The 26,153-nt window shown below is 41.0% G+C and overlaps 1 protein-coding gene across 1 annotated transcript in view; it reads right to left on the reverse strand.

Annotated features, from left to right (window-relative positions):
- Positions 1 to 1,253: 1,253 nt before the first annotated feature.
- Positions 1,254 to 26,153, reverse strand: part of niban2b (niban apoptosis regulator 2b) — a 42,431-nt gene continuing 17,531 nt past the window's right edge. Inside the window, exons 2-14 of the mRNA XM_073465306.1 lie at positions 25,895 to 26,025; positions 25,330 to 25,458; positions 25,128 to 25,233; positions 23,667 to 23,834; positions 14,875 to 14,990; positions 13,282 to 13,386; positions 13,032 to 13,194; positions 11,815 to 12,002; positions 11,414 to 11,569; positions 8,200 to 8,313; positions 6,319 to 6,426; positions 5,742 to 5,853; positions 1,254 to 3,278 (exon numbers count right to left, since the gene is read on the reverse strand). Coding sequence (XP_073321407.1) covers positions 2,083 to 3,278; positions 5,742 to 5,853; positions 6,319 to 6,426; positions 8,200 to 8,313; positions 11,414 to 11,569; positions 11,815 to 12,002; positions 13,032 to 13,194; positions 13,282 to 13,386; positions 14,875 to 14,990; positions 23,667 to 23,834; positions 25,128 to 25,233; positions 25,330 to 25,458; positions 25,895 to 26,025 — 2,792 coding nt within the window. The 3' untranslated portion in view covers positions 1,254 to 2,082. The remainder of the gene's footprint in view (positions 3,279 to 5,741; positions 5,854 to 6,318; positions 6,427 to 8,199; positions 8,314 to 11,413; positions 11,570 to 11,814; positions 12,003 to 13,031; positions 13,195 to 13,281; positions 13,387 to 14,874; positions 14,991 to 23,666; positions 23,835 to 25,127; positions 25,234 to 25,329; positions 25,459 to 25,894; positions 26,026 to 26,153) is intronic.

The following is a 26,153-nucleotide window of genomic DNA, read 5'->3' on the forward strand; positions in this document are numbered from 1 at the left end:
CCAGTCAGGATGCTTTCTACCTTCTTTAGACCAGTATTTATCACCCCTCACTACCACCAGGGGTCTCCATAAAATTAGAAATGCTTCACTTTGTTTATTCACTTCAGATCAGGGGTGCCCAAACTATTTCCCTTCAAGGGCCAAAATTGAAACTTAATGGAGGACCATGGACGAAAAGCAAACACCTTCTGTGTTGTATTGTATTGTATAGATGCAAAATGGTTCTAAGATCACAAGTGCCCTCTGACTTACCTGCCTGCTGTGCTCAGATTATAAAAAAGAATTATTAGGCAGTCCCATTTACAGATGATTTTACCTCACAAAAAATAAAATGGCATCAAAAGTGATTTGTAGCAAAAAAAGAAAAATAATTCAGTTTTTTTATTTTTTGCTATAAACATCTGCCGTGCCAAATTGAACCTTATGATAAGCCATCCCACTGAAGCAGCATGCACATTCCACCATAACCCTTGCAGAACTACCCAATGACGTGATAAATTCGATTAGGTGTTCAGTGAGGTTTTCTGTGGTGAAAAGCCAGCCAGTTGGGATGGGCTGATGATAGTCAGTCAGTTTTGAATTTTATGACTTAGTTTGATTAGAAAAAAATGGATTATCAAATCTTCAATGTCTAATAAATCTGGAGGTCTGGATCCAGTTAAAAAGTTTTTTAAAAAGTTCTTCCAATCAGACAGTTGAAGCCTAATATCTGTACTTTCTCCTCCTTACATTTTCAGAAGAGGCTCGTTACTTTGTTGGAGAGGGAGACTGGAATGGGAAGAAAAGTAAGTGTCTCATATCTGCAGAGACCCTGCAGCCATCTGCCTGGATTTTCTCATTTTCTCACTTTGTTGCTGCTCGGGACGCTTTACATACCGAAAATGTGGCTATTTGACATCCTGGGAATGAGCCTCAATAATCATCTATCTTTGTGGTGCACTTAGGAACAGCTGGGACAAATCCTACTGATTCTACCTTTAAGTTTAGTGGTCTTGAAGCTCATATCATATTAATATAACTCAGTTAGCTTGGTCCAAAAATGTCCTTCAGAGGGAGACGTTTTACTGTGATACTCTGAGTACATATGAGAGCCTGTACTTTCTTTACACAAGTATCTGAAGTTCTACTGGAGGAAACAATGTGTGGACTTCTGAAACCTCTGCTCATGAGTAGTAATGACAAAGATCATGAAGACAAACTGATAATAATTAATCAATCATGATTTATTATCAATAAGACATTCATATCACACAAGTAAAAAAAAAAAAATCTAAAAGTACACTGTTCAAAAAGAGAAGGGGCGCAAAATAATAAATAAAATAGGTGGGAAAGATCAGCTAAGGCACCGATGAAGGGATATAAAATTATGTAAAATGACAGTTTGGTAGTATTTATACATAATATACACAAGCTTTCTTTATTAAGGAATAATCTCATAAAATAGTGTTATTCCCACCAACACAAAGAAATTGTCAAGTCTTGAGACGTCACTGCATACAGCCAAACAGTTAAAAAAGTTTGAAATGAAAAAAAAAAAAAAAAATCACCTTTGAGACTTTTCCACATTCTGGAAAGCATTTTCTGTTGGCCAATTAGGTCCAATAATAACCAACAAGGGGTTTCCAAAAGCACAGACTGTATTTACACCAACATTTATCATAAATGAATCAAAAGGCTGAAGGTTGTTGAAGCCCTCACAGTAGTTTAACAAGAGGGACTTAAGAGTTAAACCAACTGACATGTATTTCACCAAAGACACCTCAACTGGGTGTTCTTGCACCTTGTTTATAAACACACCATTAGGAACTCAAGGTTGTCCAATGTGCTCACATTAATACCAGGTGAAGAGAAAATAACACGTGGAACATAGGTGTTTGTATGTCTGTCCAATGGAAAGATGTGAAAATCATACAAAAAAACCAAACATATTTTAAAAAATGAGGACAGCACCTGAGCCCTGCTCAGTGACTGATATGGTGTGGGAATTGAAAACTGATGTGGTTAAAATGGCATGAAGGCTTTGTCAAAAGGAAATAAATGGGGCAGGATTCCGTCTAAGTCAAACAAATGGGGATCATTTCATCACTGGTCACTGGTCTCAGAGTCTCTGGTTTTGGTCTCTTCCTCTGGTGCTGCGGCAACACTCTCCTCCCTCACCTCAGGGTGCTCCTCTACGGGCGGCGGGACCACCTCCTCCCTCACCTCAGGGTGATCCTCTATGGGCGATGGGACCACCTTCTCCCTCACCTCAGGGTGCTCCTCTACGGGTGGTGGGACCACCTCCTCCCTCACCTCAGGGTGCTCCTCTACAGGCGACGGGACCACCTCCTCCCTCACCTCAGGGTGCTCCTCAATGGGCGATGGGACCACCTCCTCCCTCATTGCAGGGTGCTCCTCTACTGGCGGCGGGACCACCTCCTCCCTCACCTCAGGGTGCTCCTCAATGGGCGATGGGACCACCTCCTCCCTCATTGCAGGGTGCTTCTCTACTGGCGGCGGGACCACCTCCTCCCTCACCTCAGGGTGCTCCTCAATGGGCGATGGGACCACCTCCTCCCTCATTGCAGGGTGCTCCTCTACAGGCGGCGGGACCACCTCCTCCTCCTCTGTGCCTTCACTGCTGGGAGACTGGAAGCCACTGTCGTTGTGTGGAGGCGGGGGCAACTCTGATGTCGCCTCAGGAGGGATTTCCTCAGAAGGTGGTGGTGGTGGCAATACCTCCTCTGATACCTCCTGGTTGGAGGGCGGTTGTTCCTCCACCATTGGCTGGCTCTTCTCTCCCTTCTCCTCTATGGCTGAAGCACTTTCTGTCAGGAAAGCTTCTCTATCCTGCACCTCTGGTTTGGCTTCCTCCTCCTTTGAGACAGAACCGTCTGGAGCGTTCTCAGAAGCTTTAGGACTTGTAGATTCATTCTGGTCAGAAGAAGCCTTACCATCTGAGTTTTCCTCCCCATCTCCATCCTCCTGCTCTCCGTCCTCCTCTGGGATGTCATTGACGCCAGGCACCTCTATGCATGACTCACTGGGCAGGGTTGGGGAGCCCTCCACCTGAATCATGGACACCACCTGCTTCATCCTCCTCCTCTTATTGGACTCCTCAACTTGACCCTCAGCATCCTCCCCTGTACTGTCCACCTCCTCCTGGGCTCCTCCGTACTCTCCTGCCCAGTCGATAGAGGGGTTTTCTCCTAGGAGGTGCAGGGTGGGGTCGCTGTTGCTGAGGACAATGCTGTCCCTGTACAGATTGTGTCTCCTCTGGACTGCTGCCTCCTTCACAGCTACAGACAGAGAGATGAGGTTAAAATGTGCTTCCACATGATGAGTGATAAAAAAGATTAATTAAAGGAATCTAAAATGTCATTTTTACACCCAAATTCCTCTAAACTCTATAACTAATGCAACTAAGTTACAAATACAAACACATTTGTAATAACCGTGTGCAGTATTACTGAGTGCTGGTTTTATTTACACTATAATTTGTACAATATCACATTTCTTTTCAGGAGGTATACTCAGAAAATATTAAAGACATTACAGGACTCAATGTGCCCAGAAATAAACACTTGACTCTCTGAAATATTTTAGGCTGCACTGAAATTGCCTCAAGGCTTAAACAGAAGACTGCTTATAAAAACCACAATTTAAACAATTTGTCGAGATTAAAACCTTTTGTCGATACTGTGATACTGTAAAGTGTAATAAGGAGACCCTAAATGGTATGATTTGATCAGACAGTTTAAGCTTTAAGACAGACGCTGCGTTTAAATGATGGAGATTACCTGTAGGACTTTTGTCATTAATTTATCATGATATTAAGATATAGAGGTTGATTTTGTGGTTACACAATACCAATATCTGGAGATTACAAGTTAATGGGATAAAAATCTCATTTTCATGTTATTTTTTTGTACTACAGTCTTACTTATAGCCATTCTACGAGGAAACGTGACAAAAGGGGTGGTTCAACCAAAAATGAAAATTTAGTCATTAACTCCTCACCCCCATGCTGATGAAAAGTTTGGTTTTGTAGTCCACAAAACATTTCTGGAGCTTCACAGCAAAACAGCGTTGCAGCATTCTCCTAGACATCTGAAGCAGATGGGGACTTGTTTTAAAACACCTACTTCAGTTGTTTAGGACAACAAGAATTGCCACCTTAACGGTGGAGCGGTTCTGACGGGCATTTGTACATATACACCAAACTGCAGCTTGGGAAACCTGGCCTTCTTGCAGTCCTTCGGTGGTGTCCAGGAAGGGTTTCCATCTAAGGACTGCAGTTCTTCTGCAGGACTTCAATGTGCATGTGGGCAACAATGGAGAAACCTGGAGGGGGGTCACTGGGAGGAACAGCCTACCTGACCTGAAGTGGTGCTTTGTTATTGGATTTGTGTGCTAGTCACAGATTGGCCATAACAAACACCATGTTCAAGCATAAGGCGGTCCATTAGCGTACTTGGTACCAGGCCACCTTAGGCCAAAGGAGTTTACACTCCAACCCTCACCTTTGGTTATAAGCTGTGGGTAGTGACTATAGAAACGAGATTGCGGATATAATATGCCGAAATTAGCTTCCTCTATAGGGTGGCTGGGCTCAGTCTTATGGATAGGGTGAGGAGCTCAACATCCGGAAGGAGCTAGCTGAGGTGGTTCGGGCACCTGGTTAGGTTGCCTCCTGGGGGCCTCCCTTTGGAGGTTTTCTGGGCACTACCAGGGAAGCCCAAGAACCAGCTGGGGGGGTTATATATACACCTCATCTGGCCTGGGAACGTCTCGCTCCAGGAAAGGCTGGAAAGCATTGCTGGGAAGAAGGACGTCTGGCATACTCTTACAAGCCTGCTGCCACCGCAACCGGACTCCGGATGACCGGAAGACAATGGATGGATGGATGGATGGATGCAATGCTGTTTTGCTGCGAAGCTCCAGAAATATTTTGGGGACTACAAAACTTCACCTGACGTTCCATTCACAAGGCAGGTGAGTAGACAATGACCAGATTTTTTATTTTTTGGTGGATATAGATCAAAGGGTGTGGTTATAAATAAATACACTCTCAGCCAGTCACATCACTGATTTCACCAATCCACAGCATCTGTGTAAACAATAGGTAAACACAAGATAAATCTTGTGCAGATGGTGCAGAGTGGCAAAATGTGCACACTCAGCACCATACATGCTGTGTTTTTTAAACAGTTAATTAGTACAATAACAACAGGAATAATTGTTTGGTGAAGCTGTACATGATCACGTCAATCGACTGCTTTTCAATATCATGTTTTTGAATGTCACATTATATCCTAAAATGCCATACAATACAATTCATACCATAAAGCTTTTCAATATTAACATGACTTTGCTATCCAAGGATAGTGCTAACAAAATTTAAAAGCACAGGGTAAACACAGCTGCTGTCTGCTTCCGTGGTTTTGTATATTTGGGGTATGTGTTATATTACGTTCAGTACATTTTTAGGATTGTTTCCTTTTTTTCAAGAATTACTTTATTTATGGTGAAGTTAAGGTCGGCTGATATCTCTTTTGGAAATGATTTAAAAAGTTAAAAATAAATAAATAAAATAAAGAAAGAAAGAGAAAGTTTGGCTGTCTCCCACTGAAGAACTGTGACAACAATCCTTTCTGTACGTCTAACAGTGACATTTCCCATCCAGTGATAACTAAGGAGCCTTCTAAAGCAGCATTCTGGACCACATAACAATTTTTTTGTGCAAAAAGCAGAAGACTGACCCATCATGATGTCTTTCATCACAGAGTGCAGCACCACCTCCTCAAAGATGTTCTCCACCAGGATGAAACGGGAAAAGTCCTCAAAGATCAGCTCCTGGAAGCGTGGCAGCTCCTGGAGTTCACAGCAACAACAGTCAAAAGCTTTCATCATCTCAATTCAACATCTTTGAACTAAACATCTTTCTAAACATCCTCCTGTAAAGGTGTAACATGAGGCGTCTCACTCAGCGAGTCAGTCATTTTCTTTTTAAAAGATACCAAAAGTCTTACTCTAATACAGATCAAGACAGTAGAATCCAAACCATCCTTGTATAGACACACTTCTACCATCTGTTGCAGTATTACTACATGTCTAATTCATTATGACATACATGACAAATATAATTGGTACAGTTTGACACTGCACAAGAACACACAACAGACAAAGGGTTAGGGTTAGGGTTACACACAATACAAAACCATTATTGCAACATCTGAATGTTTTCCCATGACTCTCAAAGGATGAAACACATAACTGAATGCATTAATTTTCCATTAATCTTTCAGGTTTTTGCTGACAAAATGCTGAGAGACTCACCGAGGCACAGGACGGGCTGAGCTGTTTCAGCATGTAGGGGATGAAGATCTGGAGGAGAGCCTCACGAAAGAAACGCTTCCTCACTGTGCTGCTGTCATAGTCAAATTTCTGAAAATGAACAAACACAAAAGAAAAAAGCATTATAACCACCATATGATTTTATTAAATAACATTTTTCATCAGTGAACTGCTTCATTCTAAAAGTACAATTTAAAAAGGTGACATGTACTTTCCACCACTGTTGAGAAATCTTCTTCTGGTGTCAACAATAATGTCTAATGAGGAAATAAGAACATTTATTCCGGGACTGTACAATTTTGAGGCATTTAACATGAGCATTTCTATTAAATGCCTCTTTTAACTTCTACTCTACCACATTTCAGAGAGAAATAAAGTAGGGCTGCATGATATTGGAAAAAAAACTGACATTGCTGTATTTTATAACCTGGGTAGCTCTTTTTGGAAATAATTTATCATTCAAGTATAACTGGGATGACTGTGTAGGGGAGTGCATTTTATCAAACATTTGTCCTGTGATGTCGATGCTGAAGCGATATATTGTGCAACCGTAAAATATAGTACTTTCTACTGCACTACATTTATTGACAGATATTTACTTTTAAAATTCAGATTAAAACTTTGCATAATAAACAAAACACAAAATCAACCATATAGATGGACTAGAAAAAGCAGTGTCTACTCACATTTGACATTCAATTTGTCGATTCAATTTACTTGTTAGAAAAAGACTAAACGATGAAAAAAAATTCTTTATTTGGTTTTCCTCTCCTACTCATCATCTCATGAGCCCCAGATTTATTGTGCTACCATTTGGGAGGAGATGACCGTTAATTATAACTACTACACCTCTATTATTTAGCACACAAAAGCTGACTCATTTTCTGTATGGCACTTTCATCAGCTCGTTGCAGCCCTACTTACAACACTATATATAATAATATATCAGACGAAAGATATTTTTAAGGAGTACTTTCACTTTCCATACTTAAGTACATTTTTGGTTACACTAACTTTTACTTAAGTGGAATTTTGAATGCATTTTGTGCATTATCATTTTGTGCCATCACCAAGGTTTCAAGTTGCACAACTTTAATTTTCCAAATCTATAAAATGTAAGGTATTTCATTGTGGGGTCGTTAGCTGGGAGTAGTGCTTGTACACAATTTTATCTGTCCCATTGTGGACATGTTTGAGAGAGTAGAGTAAATAAAATGGCAGATGGTAAATATAGTGCATTGTATAACAAATGAGAAGTGATTTTAGACACAGACAGTGTAAACGATATAGACCTCTCTTGTAAGACATTTCACATGTCACACTGTCACATCTTACCGAGACAGTTGCGTGAGAGTCATTGTTAATGTTAGCAAAGCTTGTGAATGTCATCGTCCTGCCCCTCCTGTGTGTTCCTTTAGGTTTAGGATTAGAGTGATTATCTACTCGCCATTTTTATATATAATCTATTTGTAAGTTTATCTTTTTCATTCTGATTGTTAATGTTTGCTTTGCTGCTGCTTTTATTGATTTCCTAGTTTCTTTCTTGCGCTTTTGCCTGTAGAATCTGTAAAGCATTTTGGGTTGCCTTTGGCTATGAAATGTGCTATATACTGTAAATACTAAGTGCTGTATCGTAGGCAACTGGACTCAGTTTCTTTAAGACGTTTCACCTCTCATCCAAGAGGCTTGCAGGCTAGTTGCAGGCTTTTATACTCTGTGTCCTTACAGGAGTCGTTAAGGACATATGTGAGCTCTGAGTTTCAGAGTTGTAAGGGCCACTTGTGGGTCGTTGACCCAACCAGTCTTCATACTGTTAATACATTTGCCTAGCCTGTTGAGTGTGTGATTGCATGTGTGCTTTACCTTAATGACTCTGTCCTGGCAGCGCTGGATGGTCTTACAGAGCTCCTCTGTACCCTGAGACTCCAGGCTCTGGTGAAGGATCTGCTCAAACGTGTACACTGCATCATCCATTTCCTGGGGGGGAGGAGGAGGAGTATGTCTGGTGACATTTGCATGTATAGCTTAAAATGTAATAATGCACCACCTGCAGTCCCGCTGTCTCTCCATGATGTGCTTCCACACAAATAGTACAGCTTCCCTTTCATTCACTGTTCTCCTCAGTTACTGACCCACCACTGGGGGGCACTTCTTACAGTTCAACTATACTTGCAAGCTGGACTTCATCTAATCCTTCCACAAACTCTGAGCAAAGGGAAGCTGCAGTGTAACTATACCTTGTGTCTTGACACTAAAATGACTTGGAGATAAATTTAATTATTTCACACCAGTGACAATTCTTCTTCCGGTCCAAGATGCATCAGCTTTAAGACTAAAAACACTCACTTGCATGTAAAACAGACAGCTTCTGAAAAACCGTGCTGACTGCATATGAACTTGAAGACATTTAACAAACATTCTAACATACTGAGAGCAGTGAGTCAGTGGTGCGTGTGTGTTAGCATCAGAGCAGGAGTCCACACAGGGATGGCAGCAGCATAAAGTCTTTGATAAAAACTTGGTAAATGAATAAATGATTCCAGACAGCAGAAAAACTCAGATATTGACTTCATTATCTCCTGAATTAGATCCATTCACTGGTCAACCACAGTGATCTGCTGCTGATTCAAAGACACCAGGCTCGTATTCACAAACATTCTGAGAATCCTCTCAGAGAGCTCCTAACTGAGCCTAAAACACTTCCAGCAAGGAGTCGTAGCTTAAGAGTGAGTTAGGACACTTTTTAGAGGAGCTCTGAGCAGGAAGACCCAGAAACTTTTATCTTAGTGAGGAGGGGGGGGTTGACCCCATTGCTAGGTGTGACACATTATTTTAAAAGCTGTGATTGGTTGATCAAATAAGACACAATGTAATATCTCTGCTGAATGTAAGACATACTCTAAAGAAGCCTAAGAAGTGTTGGAAAACACAGACCTACTTGTGCAGGAGCCTATTGTCATGCTGATCGTAGTTTGCTGCCATTTATTTACTAGGCAGGTCATTTCAGGAGGCCTACTTAGTTTATTTGATAATGAGTGTAAAGCCATTTTTAAGGGAGTGCACCAGTGAGGAGTGTTATATAACAGAAGGGGATATTGTATTTTTTAAATATATATATTTATTTTTACAGTTGCCAGATATCTCAGTGTGTGATCACTTTCATTTCTGCTGTTATAGCATTACTGCATTGTGTCAGAGATTCGATCGCTTCTCTAATGAGATCGACCACACATTCTCCCTGCACGATCTAAACTGTGGTTTTTCATTCACTCCTTTCTGCTCTGATGAAGAAACTCCTCAGGCTCTTAAAGTCCTCCTCCCTACTCCTAACAGATTTTCACCCGAGGAGCTCTCTTCAGGGCTGAGACGCTTTATGAATAACTTTTTCTTTACAAGGAGCTAGTCTTAATTTTGAGGAAAAATTGTTAGAAAACGCCATTATTCTAAGAATTTTTTTAGACTTTCCTCACAAGGAGCAATTCTTAGTATAGGACACTATAAATACGGGCCCAGAAATACAGAACATATCATGTACTTTGTAGTCAGAAATCGACAGTACTGAAACCTTTTGTTTTTTGTATTTTAACCGGATTAGAAATACTATATATGCTTGAACAATCTAACTATACTGACAAGATTTTAAAAAAAGACTATGTGACATAGCAAAATTCTTCACATGCACGAAACCATAAATCAGGCTTTAGTGTGTACAGTACTCAGAAAAATGGAAGTTTGAACACCCACAATTCCAAGAAACCCGGGCACACTTCACCTGCTGCTACTAAATGGACTTTGTAGGGAGATTTTTAAAGACTTGGATTTATCTTTATTTTTTGCAGCGTAGGACCTGAGGACAGGCTTCACAGCTTGAATGTATGCAGTTTCTAAACAATACGTGAACTCTGAATGACCTTGAGTTAAAGTGTAGACCCCCCCACTGGGCCCCAGTGAGGAGGTCATGATAAGTGATTTCTCCATGGGGGGGTTGAATGCCAGAATGGCTTTCTCTTGCCTCTTGGATCTCTTTGCTGAGACTGAGTTATTGTGCAGGTCTGGTCACATGAGACATGTGAGAGATATTTCAAGGCCCTGGGCTTTATATATGCAGAATCGAAGGAGAGGGGAACTGTTGCTGTGGTTGGATACACAGAAAAATGACATTTTGTCATTGCATTTGCATTTTTCAGTATTTACATCTTACAGACACATGCTAGATGATATTTAAGCTTCATTACAATGTAAAAAGCATCATATATAAACTTAATGAAGGTAAAGATTTTTGATTCAAGTGAATTTTCGCATACTTCACTGTCTCAACACCTTTTACTTGTATTGTTGCACTTGCCACAAAATACTGCATGCCTTTCACAGGCAGTTATTCTACTGCCTGTGAAAGGCATGTTATAAGAGGTAGTAAATGACAGAAAAGGACTTTCTGGCTTCCTAGCTGTACAAACCACACAAAGCTCAGATTTCTGCATAGTCATCTCAGGCAAAGTTACTTCAATCCAACAGCAGGACAGAAGCACTGCACTAATACCTTGCACTCTGGATCCTTTGGTTGTTGTGTTGTAGTTTGAAAGTGATAAAACACGGCAGATTATCCCCCAGGAACACCACTGTAGCATGCTTAGAAACCTGAATCTTTAGACCTGCTGTGTCTAGTTACAGTTGCCAAGCTATGATTACATAACTGCTGTTCGGGACACAGTTGTATACACAGTTTTCCTGTGCAATGAGGGATTATTACTTACATCTCAGGTGCATTCATTGGTAGGCTATGTTTTACCTCCAAATAAATGTTTAGATAATCTAGAAAAAAATATTGGATGGTTTATAAACATGTCTGCTCATCTTTCTGACCTGTCAGATTGAGCAGTTATGTCATTTTGCTCCGACACTCTAAGCCAATCACTTGATTAGTACAATGTTATAATAACTGATAGAAATGATGGACATAACCATGAAAATAAGACTTGAAGTTGTAATTAACCAGATTGAAGCTGTAACTGAGGACCAGCAAAGCTTCCAGTGTAAAACCCAGACTGCAAACAGGACAAGTGTCAGAGAGTGTCACCTCTCTCATGAGGATCTGGGCCCTCTGGACAAACACTGAGGGGCTGGAGACATCAAACCTCTGCTGCAGACCCTCGAGACTCAGCTGCTCCACCTTCTCATAGCAGCTCTGCATCTTCACCGGGTGGAAGGCCAGCATGGAGATCTTTTCCATGTGCTGAGGAGGAGGAGGCAGGGATGGGGGACAAAAAATAGGTTATTTCAAGTTTCACAAATCAATGGACTATTGAAGGGTTTCTGATTTCATAGTCACAAAGATTTCAAATCACTGCACAGCTGATGGCAATACCAGTTCATACATGCAATATTTTTACTCCTGGAAGGTCTGATTGCCTGTTGATCACTCAGGTTGCTGTCACAGCAAAGCCTGTCAGCCCTTAACCTCCTCCTCTACCTCCTCACCTGTGCCACGGCCTCCTTAGTGCCGTTATTGAGGGTGTTCTTGTTCATGTCCACCAGTTCTCTGAAGATCACATCACGGACTTCAGAGAAACCTCGGCTGGTCGGCTCCATCAGGGCGTCCAGGATGGAGCTGATGTAGGGCTGGATGCTCACCTTCAGCAACTTCTCGGCTTTGTGGAGAACGACCGCTGTGGGGGAACGATGGACACGGGTCACTCTTTGAGACAAAGCATTTTTATTATTGTGAGGAATGCAGTATGTCTGCCATGTCTCTGCTGTGTGACAACGACAGGAAGCTGTCAGACTGCTGGTAAACAGTGGTACAAATGTAAAGAATGGAGGTTAAATCCAATGCTATGAGTCAGTGTTGGATAATGTATGTTGGCTGGTCCTTCTGCAGTACACACATTATTGTCTTTCATTTCAGCAGTAACTTATAATGGGTCGGGGGTTAGGGTTAACACTAATTGATGCAGTAATGTCAGGAGATATTTTTAACAGGAACATTACTGAACATGAAAATATCAGTATAATACAGCAGTATGCAAAGTTGTATATAAGCATTTTTTTTATTTCTTCATGGAGTGGCAAGTGTGCCACTGGAAACAGTTTTTACCTTTAGTTTTTAAAAAATAGCAATACAGTACATTTAAAGAAGAACAGTAAATTGGCTCATTAGTTTTGAAATTAAACCATCAATTAATAAACTCAAAGTAAAACAAGCCAGTTAATTAAACGTACTACAAGGAACTTTTAACAGACTCGAAACAGTCTCAGATTAATACTGATCCCTCTGTGTGAACTACAGAAGCAAACAAGACCAATGTTTGTAGAATTATTGAATTATTGTAGTTATTCTAAAAGCCTGTCACCGGGTTGGATTCCAAGTCATAAAATTAAAACTTTTTTTATGGTGGGAAACTGAGGATGAATCGAGGAGTCTTGCAGCCTGAGGAGAGAAGCTGCAATGGAGTCTGGTGGTACTGCAATAAAACAAGGTTAACTTTGTTTTAACATCGTCATTATGAAGAAAAAATGAAAGCTCCTTGTAGTAGCTTTATAAATGATAGTTAGACATGTGTTTCATGTAGCAATGAAGAATAATTATTGATTCAGACCAGCATAGAAATTAAAAAAGAAAAGCATAAAACACATGGATTGAGAAATTATGTCCCTTCAGTCTTTCAGCAGATATTAACATCCACTCTCTCACTAACCTCTGATCTTGTTGGTGATGTGCTCCTTGGAGGTGATTATCTGGTCCATGTCTGTCCGTATGGAGGCCTCCAGAGAGGAGCGGGCCGCCTCACACTTCTGCAACACTGCCTCATACTGGGCCTGACACTGGCCCTGCACCAGGCTGTATACCGCATCACTAATCTACACACACACACACACACACGATCTGTAGATTTATACTTTTTTAAAAATACACACAGTATAAGTGTATGTGGAGAATATTCGTACCAGCATCCAGTTCCTCTGCCTGTCATGTAGTTTGCCTTTGAGGCGGGGGGAGATGAGGTCCCTCAGCACAGGGAGGAGACCCTCCATCACCAGGTTAGACAGGATCTGCAAGGAAGACAGACACACACACACACACACACACACACACACACACACACACACACACACACACACACACACACACACACACACACACACACACACACACACACACACACACACACACACACACACACACACACGTCCTTACCATTCCTTAAAGTTTCTTGTCATAACCTGGCACCTTTATCGTCCATAATGCAACTCAACCGCTGACAGTTTGGTCAGAGATGTGGATGTGTTGTACTTGTAGTGCATGGTTAATGTAACCTGGAGGCTCTACCTTGCAGGAGGATTGAGTAATATGAAACCTGATTGTAAAACTATGAAATATTTTTTCAGTAAAAAGGACAAATTAGTGATATCTGTTCTTTTGCAGTGGTATATATATATATATATATATATATATATATATATATATATATATATATATATACATATATATATATATATATATATATATATATATATATATATATATATATATATATATATATATATATATATATATATATATATATATATATATACACACATACATATTTAAAAAAGCATAATGCATCTTTTCTGTGCAGTATGCAGAAAGCCCTTTATGAATACTTTACTGAATTTTTACAATATCTTTTTGTAGCTATAGTCCCCTTTGGAGTGCTACATAATTAAACATACAACCCTAATTGCTAATCCTTTTTGACATACCTAGATCAGCCACAACATTAAAACCACCTGCTTTATATTGCGCAGACACAAGACTTCTGCATGTGTCCCGTGGTGTCTGGCATTGGGAAACTGGCAGTGGATCCTTTGGGTCCAGTGGGTCCATTGATCGGACTTGTTCCTGCACATCCCACAGATGCTTGTCAGACTGGGATTTTGAGGATTGGATTGATGCCTTGGGATCTTTGTCACATTCCTTTGGTCATTCCTAAGCAGTTTTTCATCAGCCACTTAATACTGAAAATGGCTGTTCCTGATTACCAAGTAAAGTCTTACTCACATAAACATTTGTTTTCCTGTTAAAAAAAGGCGGACATATCAGCCATTAAAGAGTTGGAACATCATGTGATGTCTTTGTGGGTTTGCAGCATAGAGGTTTAGCACTGTTCAGTACAGGTATAGAAACCTGGGCCAGATCACGCCTGCAAGACGATACATTCAGCCTTTTAATCAGCCTTCAGGACACACAAAGCATGACGAGATCAAAAGTGGAAACACTTAGCAGACAGTCAATAGTCTCACTGTGTTGAGATGCACACCATAAAACGAGGTCAGTGGAAGGAATCAGGTTAGGGCAGAAATTTAGAGAATGTGTTTCCCTATGATTGATCTGTATTACATAAAGCGTGTCATAGTTCTGCTTTACCCATTACAATACAGAACCAAGTCTGGTGTGTTTCATCAGTGATACTGCAGCATGACTTCATTCCTACTTAAAAAGAACAGGCAGACTCCAGGAGATAGAGGAGTGATAGATGTTACTACTGCTATGCTCACCTGTGATGGTTCACCACACATCATCTCCCAGGTGCCATAGTGTCCTTGAGCTTGGCGGTAGAGTCGTACTGCGTCAGTAAAGGCTGGTGTTTGGATTTTATTCTCCTCTGACAAACCTGGGATGGGAGGATTAGTAGCTGTTAGCTGTTAGCATTTAAGCACGCTATCTAGTTAGCAGTTTGGACAAATCCTGCTCACTAAAATAAATAAAAACAACACTAATGGCTGCCATTTTTCATTCCATCATTATCATAAACCTATTTGATGGACCATATTTTGATGTGACAGTAGGGAAAGTACAGGCCTAGTAATGAAATGAATGATGGCTGAATTCCATTTAGCTTTCAGGGCCAGGGTCCTGTTGTTGTTCATGGTGACTGAGTCGAAACTGTGGGCCATAAAACCAAAACCAAAACTCCCCAACATTCATGATGATTGGCCCATTACTGCAGCTGGAGTAGGCTTCATTTTCACTTGGTAGTGTTCATGAGAGAGCTACCTCCCCTTTAATGTGTCACCCTTTACACTGTCAATTAGACATACGTTTCAGTATGATGAGTAATTGCGTTGCCATGTTCTCATAGTCTATCCACCTTATTCCTTATTCCATGCAACCTTTTGCGAATAACGGCTGCTTTTTTAGTTCTGCCAAGCAGCAGGAAGATCACCCATAATGTGTGTGTGTGTGTGTGTGTGCCGTTTAAGTTTAACTGTAACTGACAGTAGTCAACACCAGAGTCAAATGGTGCGTGAGAAAGTTAAACTTCTCTACATTCCTTTAAGTTGTCTAGCTTCCAAAGAAAATGAAAATCTGTTAAAATCAGTAAAGCATGAAAAAACTGAGTGCTGTGATTAAACTAAACTCTGAAATATGTACAGCCTTATTGGACAGTGTGTGAGAACTCCCAGCGATGACATGTATGTGGGGGAGGGCAGTGGCGGGACCAGAGTTCCTTGTAGTAGCAGGAACAGGAAGTCCCAAGACCCTCTCAAAGAGGGGGTTGTTATTTTGTCTGAGCCTCTGCTCATGAGGGGATTTCAAACAAACCAAAGATCAGGATTTACAGTCTCCTATTCCATCTGAACAACCCACAAAATTGCTTCTTCTTAAACACAAGACATCAGTCACACCTTCTGGATTTAGCTGTGGCTTCTCTCAAGAGTGACCTAAGCTTACGTCAAACTACTATTCAATGCAGCTTCTACCAAATGATGGCTCCGAACCAAATCCCAGTGATATTTATACTAGAGATGGAGAAATAAAGGACAGAGTTATCAGACTCTCAGTACCTACTCTGTTTCATCAACAGTATTAGGGAAATTTCCTAGAAAAAGTCCAGAATCGTGACATTATCAGGGACGTTTCATCCACCTGATGATACCCTCACCCTACAAGGCTAAATAACAACGACCTCCTGGTTTGAATCCAGATGGAGGCCCTTGCTGCATGTCACTGCCCTTTCAATCACCAAAGAAGCTGATCAAAACACCACAGGGTACACATGGATCCAGAGACAATTCCTTTCATTCTTTAAAATCCTATTGAATATATTTTCTACAGAAGACAAAAGAGGCACTGTTTTACTATTTTCAGGCAAAACTTAAAAAATGCACTGAAAACCTGCACTTATCAAGTTTTTTGGGTGCTTGACTCTGTATTTTTGTTGTTCCTTCCTATCATTTAATTCAGGAGAACATTAACTCATTTTGTCCGGCTCATTTTAAGCCCTAATTTTACATTTGCTTTCACATTGACAGAGCCCTCTGTGTGAAGAAGAATGACTGGTTTACCTGGGGTGAGATCAGTGCACCCACACCTTGACTTTTTAACAGAGCTGTTAAAATGTCATAGCAGGTCTCTGTGCGGCACTCAGAGAACATATGGAGTCATTCAGCCGTTCATACATCATGCAGCTGGCCTGTGTCACGGCTCAGGCATGTAAACTATTAGTACCATTTCCTCTTCCGTGCTCCTCACAGGCTCAGCCCTCACAGCTCACACAGGTTTCCAATCAATGCTTGACACTGCAGGGACATTAAAGCAAATAAAAATCTGCTTCTGAGGTGAGAAAGTCTGAAAATCCACTGTTTGTCTACAAATGTGTGTGTGGTCCTGGTTTTCACATTCAGGTTTCACAGCTACAAAAGTTAAGAATACAGTATTCAAAGCTCACAGAATGATAATGATTAAGAGACATGAAGAGAGACACTGTGTTCAGAGCAGTCAGAGCTAGAAAGACTAAGGGAATTTAAAGAAATGGATCCTGATAGAGAGCAGACTTGGAAACAGTGCAGTCTAAACAATGTGCTCTTGTTAAGCCACGCTGGAACAACCACTCACTGCCTCTGGCACCGCCATCAAATCTCTCAATTATCAAGAAAACTATAAATGCCACTGTATCCACTGCCATAGCTGTATTACATTTGCTGTAAACTGCACAGCGATGACCAATGACATGAAAATAACAAAGTCTTGTTTAAAGCCATCAAAGCACTAGGTTGGTTTAAAGAGTTTCAGGAGGAGAGGGGAAACCAAGCAGAGGCCTGAGGAGCTGTGAGCTATTACCAAACTTTTACAAACAACTAAAACACAGAAAGTGTTACTATCATATAATGTGCAATTCTGTTCATCATACTGTAAGACATTCTGTCTGGTTTCTTCATAAGCAAAGAAGGATCAACAGTCAAAGATGCTGCACCAACAACTTATGAATGATTTGAATATGAATATTGTGTTCTTGTGACGCATGACGGTAAATATACTGATAGCTTGGCCTTTATAGTATCCAAGGACTTATGTTTATTTATACTGGGCCTCAATATTTACATGTAGTACTAACGTCCAGTATCCATGGAGCAGTCTCCTTTATGTAGCCAGGTAGAGAGAAGGTTGATGGGCATGTAGTGGCCATGCAGGAGATCTGAGTTTGCTTCCTGTCCCAGGCCTGACTGACAGATGTGTAACCACTTTCTCTAACATTAACAACACCATAGTTTACAAATATTACAGAAAGTTAAAATAATTGTTTTTTATTTAAAAAAATAATAATGTAAAAGAAATGCTTGCACTGAATGGAAAACAAGTTGTTTTAATGTGATACGGGTCAAATTTTTGAGATTGTATGCTCGCCGATCCAACATGTTCTCACTATTGATTCATCAAATATGGTGATGGTCAGTGAGCACTCTAGCATCAGTTTTGCATGTTTAGGGCTCTGTGGTCAAGTTAGTAATAATAAATATACAAAGCTTGCTTTCAGACATCTCACATATAATAAGTTTTGGACAGTTGGTTAGGTGTAGGCACCAAAACCACTAGGTTTACGAAAAGGGGTTAGGATGAGGGTTAGAGGGTAAAACATAAGCCATGTCTCCGGAGTCTGCGTCAGGAGGAGAAATAATCTGGTGAATTTGTGTTTTTCAGAGTTTCTCTAAAGCTTTTCGTCTCAGCAGCACTGTTTTGTGGGGATCTTCCCTAAGCTGAGTTTTGAGTCGTTTTTCTTTCAGTGGTTGTGAACTGGATTGGAACTGAACCGTTTTGGGTTGTGGGGAAAACAACTATCTACCAAGGGATTGAACTCTGGGGCATCTTTCAAGCACACACACACCAAAATTGAATTGAGTTGTGGTCTGTCTGTATATTTCATTGCTACTTGTCATTTGTTTTATTGTTTCCGATGGTTTGAGGGAGCTATTTCATTTCTATTATATCATATTTTTATTATTCCTGTCTGTTTTTCATATTGCAATACATCGCAGAGAAGAAAAATATTGCAATGTCAGTTCTTTCAAATATTGTGCAACCCTACTAAGATGATTACTAACTACCTGCGCCATTTTTAATCCCTTTGGCTATAACCAATTAATGAAAACCTGATTTACTTATATTTACAGGTTCTGAGAGAGGGCTTTTTCAGCACCCTGATATGGAGTGTGACAGTCTGAGATCCAGATTTATATATTGTATACAAGTACCTCAAATGTTGGATTTGGTAACTTCCTGAATCACAGTCTCTAATTTTATGAAATCAAGCAGAATGCTACTCAGACAGTTCTACTGGCTTGATCTGCATACACCTCACATGAAAACAGTTTGCACTGCTCAGAGCTGGACCAGTAATCTACACTGTACAATTTTTTTGGGAACACACAGCACACACAGTCTCAGACACCTATTTGTCTGTCTCTGTTTCCACCCTACAATATCTATAAACTGTGTGTCTGAGAATGTAAGTGCAAGTGTGGTGGATGAACTGCAGCACCTGTCAGTTAATGAAGCCACTGCTAAAGTAAACAGCAGAGGTGTAGTTAGAACAAAGCTTCTGTTATAAGTGACAGCTTCCTCCTGGGTCCTACCTCTGGCACTGTGTTAATCTGAGCTGAGCACCATGGCAACCAGGTAAATATGTCATGGCATGACACCATAATGTAGTTATTTACTCTTATTTACACTTGCAATCCAGTGCCAGTTTCACATTCACCTCTGATTGCGGCAGATACATATACAGCTGAGAGCTCACAGGCTAGAGTTTCTATCTTCACTCTGCAACAGTAAGGTCACTTGTGGACTGACAAAACTATGTTAAAGATTACACCAAGAAGCACTTTATTTTTTCAACTTTAAGTCGGAAGCTAGCCAGCATTAGCCTGCTGCCTGCTTGGACCCTATCTTACCGCAGTGCAAAGTGTCATGGCAGTTTTCTGGCTGACGCAGTTGTCATTTTCATGACCAGTGCCCACATTGTGTGCTTGTGCCTATGAGCATGTACGTAGGGCTTCAAATGAGGTATGATCAGGTGTATTGCCATCTTTAGGCAGCAGAAGGCGACTGTGCCATAGACCAACAAAAACCTAATTGTTGTCTAAAGTCAATGTCTCAGCATGTTTCCTGCTATTTAAAGGCTGCATTATTCAGATAGTAAGATGTGCCTACATAGACTGGTTTACAATGCACGGAAACTTGGCTTTAATGATAAGAGAGACAGCTAATGTCACTGTCGTGGTTATTGTGGCATGTTTAGGCAGCAAAACTTTAATTTTCAATTATAAACCTGAATGACAGAGGAAACAGAATTACATTTTTAGCTTCTGAATTAAATATTTCTAGTCAGCTCTGATGGAACTCGGGATTGATCAGGACAGGTGCATTAGACCAAACTATTTGACTTTATGAATCTGCTGTGTGTGTGACCTTTTGATGTCTAGAAGAACAAAGACTGTTAACAAACATTAGATCCAGACCAATCCTGTCGACATGTCGCAAGATTTAAATAACATTTAAAGTTTAGCTGCTCTTCCTCAGTAAATACACAGCATCTTTCTTAATGGAGAGACACTCTTATTGTTCCTGTCGCTGGGAGATCACTACAGGTAATGTAATTAACATTTTCCCCATTAAAGATGTATTATTTCGCCCAACTGCCTCCCATCCGCTATTAATAAGAATAATTTTAATTTAATTCATATTTTTTATGACCTGGCCAGACTAATCCACAGACTAAAATCAATTTACTACTTACATACACAGGGATACGCATTAGTGCTTATTCTCATCAGTTAAATATTGGTGCATTTACTTAAACAGCTGCTGGTCCAGATAATATACCTGGTTGTGTACTAAAAATGTGCCAGTCAGCTAGCTGAGCTGACATTTTTAACATCTCACTCTCACAGGAGACTATTCCTTCCTGCCTCAAGAGAGCAATCATCATTCCTGTACCTAAAAAAATCTGCTAATGACTGCTTAATGACTACCACCCTGTGGCTCTCACCCCCATCCTGATGAAGTGTTTTGAGTAACTGGATCGCCAGCATATCAAAGACAACATCCCTGCCAGCCTGGACCCTCACCAGTTGCTTTCAGAACCAACAGATCAATGCCATTTCCACTGCCCTCCACTCAGTCTTCACACACCTGGACAATTGGAACAGCTACATCAGGATGCTGCTTGTTGACTTCAGTACAACACTCTGCAAATGGATATTGGACTTCCTCACAAGCAGACCCTGGAGAGTTCGGATTGGCAGTCACACATCCTCTACGTTGGTGCTCAACACCGGAGCCCCCCAGGGCTATGTGCTTAGCCCCCTCCTGTTCACACTGTACACCCATGACTGCACTCCCAGACATCAAGAGAACTCAATTGTGAAGTATGAGAACGACACCACCATCATTGCCAGTAATATAAAAACAGCGATGAGAATTCATATAGGGTGGAAATCAACAATCTTGCAGAGTGGTGCACAGAGAACACTCTACTGCTCAACGTCAGCAAAACCAAGAAGCTGATTGTTGATTTTAGAAAAAGAAGAGGAAGAAGAAGAAGAAACTTGTGAACAGTTCTAGTTATATATTATGGTCATCACACATCACCACCCTGGTTGAAAAAGCACGGAAAAGGCTTTACTTCCCACAGAAACTTATCAAGGCTATACTCTGGAGCCAGATTCTGGTCACCTTTCACAGAGTAGCAATATAAAGCATCCTGATTGCAAACATCCCAAAGTGGCATGGTTCATCATGGCCCAGGACAGGAAGGCTCTACAGCTGGTGATTAACACCATCCAGGACATCACTGGTACCATCTACAGAGCATCAGTGACATCAGTGAAGTGAGATGTCTGCACAGAGTCCAAAAATACTAAAAGACAACACCCATCCAGCCACAGTCTGTTCACCCTGCTGCCATCTGACAAAAGATACAGAAGTATCTGCTGTCATACCATCAGACTACAGAGCAGCTTCATTCCTCAGACTGTGAGACTCCTCAACTCATCCTCAAAACTCTATTGTCTAAAAGATGTGACAGGATTCAAGGAGTGAATTATTATTTTGTTTTATAAACCCTTGGTTAAAACATTACAATAAATTTACCTTGTACTTTGTAAATGGAGTTGTTGATGGGACAGAGGATTAGGAGATAGTGAAGGCAGAGGGTCCAGCAGAACAAGGACCACATCCCTGTCCCTCAGCGAAGACGAGCATCGCTGTTAAATAGCAATGTGCAGGCGCACCTGGCTTTTAAAAGGGAATGGCAGATGACACTCTGATTGGTTTATTTATGTTACACCCAAAACCCACCAATGATTAATATTGAGACAAAAATACAACCCCTTTGCACACTGCTGGCCAGGAGCACTGTGTTACTCCTTTACTTTCATACAACTGTGATACTAGATCATTATCCTGCAAGTTAACATCAAGTTACCCTGATGCCGCAATCAGAACATTTGTAAATTTTTTCACTAATTTGTTAGTGTTTACTGTATAATACACCCACAATCCCCAAGCATTTAGCTGATTCCATGATCCCAATGGGCTACATTAGTACTACTGTCCACTCCTTCAACAACTACCCTGGTGTATCAGCAAAAATGATATGCCTGCTTTTAACCAACATGTAGTCCAGACCTGCAATGTGGGTGTCTTTGTTCCCATACTTGCCTTCATACCTTGCGCACAGCTGAAGCATTAAAATGTACAGCAACTTAACTGGGTGGCAGGTAAAGACTGAATCAAATCTGGTTTCAAAACTTCAGATTTTCCACAACATACCAAACATGGCACCACCCAAGGGAATTTAAAACTTTTTTCATTGTTTTGGTTTGTTTGGAGTCTGCTACTGAGTCTGCTACAACCTAATATACCATCACCACTACACACGCTTAAAGGAATGCAGGATGTGCGGGATAGTCATTAAGCACATGTGAATGCATAGTTGAAAGCAAGTATATCTGCGTTCTGGAAAATAGTTATGTCCTCTGATGGAGCAAGTTATGCACAACGGGAGGACTGCAGAGACTGTTCTTGTTTTCTAACCTTGTTTGGTCAATACACTCATCAGTGCTGATGCAAGATAGTGAGTCCAGAGAAAAGTGCATCTGAAATATCACTTTCAGGAATGTTTCCCAAAATACATGGCTTCATGTCTGAGAGGGGCCAGATAGAGTACTGGGATTGAGTTGCTCCACAATTCAGAAAGAAGCAACCCTGTGCACTGCAATAGAAGTGATTCAATACTGGGGCCGAGCATGTAAGACAAGATGAGACATGTTGATTCAAAAGAACTGTTGCATCATCAGGTATTATTTTACAAACTTAGAAGAACTTAAAGGTCTCTGAATAAGTGTAGAAAAGTGATACTTTAATTTCCACAAAGCTCTTATGAAAACGCATCAAATGTTTTTGTTCTAACAGAGAACTCTGAAGGAACTCGTCCAGGATGAGGCCATTCTTGCTCTCACTGCATCTCCATTTTTCCACAAAATGTCTCTATAGCAAATAAGGCAAGTGAACAGAAGGCAAATTGCCCAATATGTTTAAGCCACATATATTCAGAATGTTCTAGAGGCCACTTGTGGGGACGCTTTCATCCACTCCCCTCAGCTTGCCGCCCTAGGCAGCCACAGACTAAATCAAAAGACTCAAGTTCATATTTGTCTCATAAACCTGCCCAGAGCATCAGTGAAGGCTGATGTGTCCTGGTGCCTTGTAACTTAATTTAACATATCAGAGCATTGTAAAGCATCTCATTTAAAAAGTGCTTTGCATAACTAAATCGTCAACTAATTGGAGCATTAATGACCCATGTAAGGACATAATCTTACTGTTATGAAACGAACAAACATGTCATATATCGTGTTGAGTCATTTTTGTCCATCACAGTATTAATAAGCGCGCGCGCGTGTGTGTGTGTGTGTGTGTGTGTGTGTGTGTGTGTGTGTGTGTGTGTGTGTGTGTGTGTGTCTTTAATTGACCAACTTTGTGTTGGTCATTAGTTGGCAGGACTCACCATCATTGGCATGTCTGACACAGTCCTGGAGGACAGCGTGCCACTTCTGCTGCTCTTTCTCTGTTGCCACACAAAAGTAGTAGTGATGGGCATAAGGGTGCCACAGGATCAGAGGAAACTGGGTGGCACACTTCAGGAAAGGTGAACTTCCCAACTTGGCTTTCACACCTGGAAAAAATTGACTATAATGAATGAAGAGTGTCTATGTACATTTAAGAGATTAATGTAGGCTTCAGCAGCAACATTATTAATCCATGTAGTGCAGTCAGGCAATAATCAACCCCACAGAACATTTTTTAAACAACTTGCATAATGACAACTGAATCAATCTTTAATCTTAAAAGTGTATCATTTGTAAAATATAGTCAGAATTCAAAGCTCCAAAAACATACAGGGCAGCTTATCACCAGAGCAAACGAGCAACTGCTGCTCTATGCTAGCTAACCTTGGTTGTAGCTACTGTAGCTACCATTAGCTAAAGCTCATGGCTCAGTTGGCCATGGAGGGGGGGGTTGGGGTGGGGTGGGGGGGTGGGGGTGTGTCACAATGGGAGACAGGGCTCGGCTCAACTGGATTTGGCAGCCTGAAAGACCAAACTTGGACTGAATATAGCCTCAAAGACCGATGGAGGTCAGTTTGAAGACAGGCAATACAGTAAGGAGGTGATTTACAGCAGCTCTGACCAGAGCTATGACTTTAGGGTTGACAAGAAACGGCAGGCAGTGACGGGAGAGGTGTGTAGTAGGAGAGAAGCTAGAGAGAGTCAAGCATCAGCAGTGGGTCAAAATGGCGTGTAGAACTGAGGATTAACTTAGACCAAACTAGAGGAGATTTTGAGTAAAAAATGTTTAGGATGAATTTATGAGGCGATTAAGCTCGTCATAGAGTCTACCTAAGTTTTCCTTTTGACGTAAAGGTGAAGCCATAAAGACGGATGTAAGTGATACCTGTAATAATCTTATCTCGGACACCCCTTTGTCCCATTCTATCTTCCTATTGCCACCTCAGTCAAATTGGTTTTCACCAAGAATATGAAGCCTCTGGCAGGCTTAAACACAACCCATCTGCTCTCATGTTTACAATATGAAGTTTAGGTGAGCAGCAGTCTCACTATGAGTCCCTCTGATCTGCAAACACAGTTACTCTGTTTTTCTCTCCATCTATAATTCCTCCCAATGTTCCAACCCTTAACTCCCAAACTCACACTTATTGAGATCTTCTTTCCAACCAATGTGTCATACATCGTCAATCGGCAGGAACTCCCCAAATGTGAGAACTTCTACTACAATCCTAGGCTTTTACTGAGTTTTAATGTCCAGAGGTTGATTGATGATATGATTCAAATCTTTTTTCTGGTCATGAAAAAGTGGAATAGAAAAAAAATCTGCTTAAAATATTCGGCATGAATTGTTGCAGCTGAGGCTCCCCTCCCTTTCTCTCCCATCCCATTCTCCGCCTCACCAGGCAGGCAGTTGCTGATCAGATCCATGTATTGCTCAATAGATGTCAGAACTTTGTAGCCAGCACAGTTGATGGTTCCTTTGGGATGGTTGTGTCTGTCATGGGCCTGGTAGTGAAGACATGGAGCAGAGTTAACATGTTGAACAGTGAGTGAAACAAGCATCATATAAAACAGTGTGTACAGACACTTTTTTTGTCTCACCGCTTTGTTGTCATAGTAACTGATGTTGTAGGAGTCTGGGACGAAGAAGAAGCGGTTCCTCCATTTCTTATTCTCCTCCAGGTACTGAAAGAGTGAGCCGGAGAAGATGGACTTGTTCTCCAGAGGAATCTGTGGGTGAAACACATTTCAATTCAATGACATGACAGTACACTGCACAGGCATGTAGAAGAGCAGAAAAGCCAGCCTGTCTTTAAGTATCAGAGCCAATGCGCAAAATGTTTGATGGAAACAGATTTGCTGAATAAACTACTTTTTCACATACGCAGTCGCACTCACCAACACCTGTACACATACTTTAATGTGTACAATAAGTGGAGTAACACTTTGAGGAAAAATATTGCCCAATTAGAAACTGACTGAAATTTGATTCTTAATATTCCATAATTTTACTGTAGTATTTCAACTAGTTTTTTAAGTTTCTGGGCAGAAGTGCCCTTGCATACAGTTGTGTTCAGCTGTTTATTTCAAAAAATTTAGGAAACATTTTGGCAGATTGTCGGAGGTTCTGCTGTTGAGTTGAGAGAGGTGGAAGAGGATATTTTACCTTGCGGTGTAGTAGTTGAGGTTGAGGGCCGCCTCCTCCTTCTATGTCAAAGCGAACTTTGTTAAAGAGAGCCACTGCATACTGCTGCTCATACAGATGCCCAAACTGCCCCATCACCTCCCCAGTCCGAGCTGAAACACACAAACACAAATGCACACACTGTTACAAATACAATGACTGTAATGTTTATTGTGTTTCACATGGTGCTTGAAACAATGAGCACAATGAGCATTCAGCTTCAGGGGCTGTGACATACGTG

This window comes from Pagrus major, chromosome 5, assembly GCF_040436345.1.
Source record: "Pagrus major chromosome 5, Pma_NU_1.0".
Taxonomy (NCBI): Eukaryota; Metazoa; Chordata; class Actinopteri; order Spariformes; family Sparidae; genus Pagrus; species Pagrus major.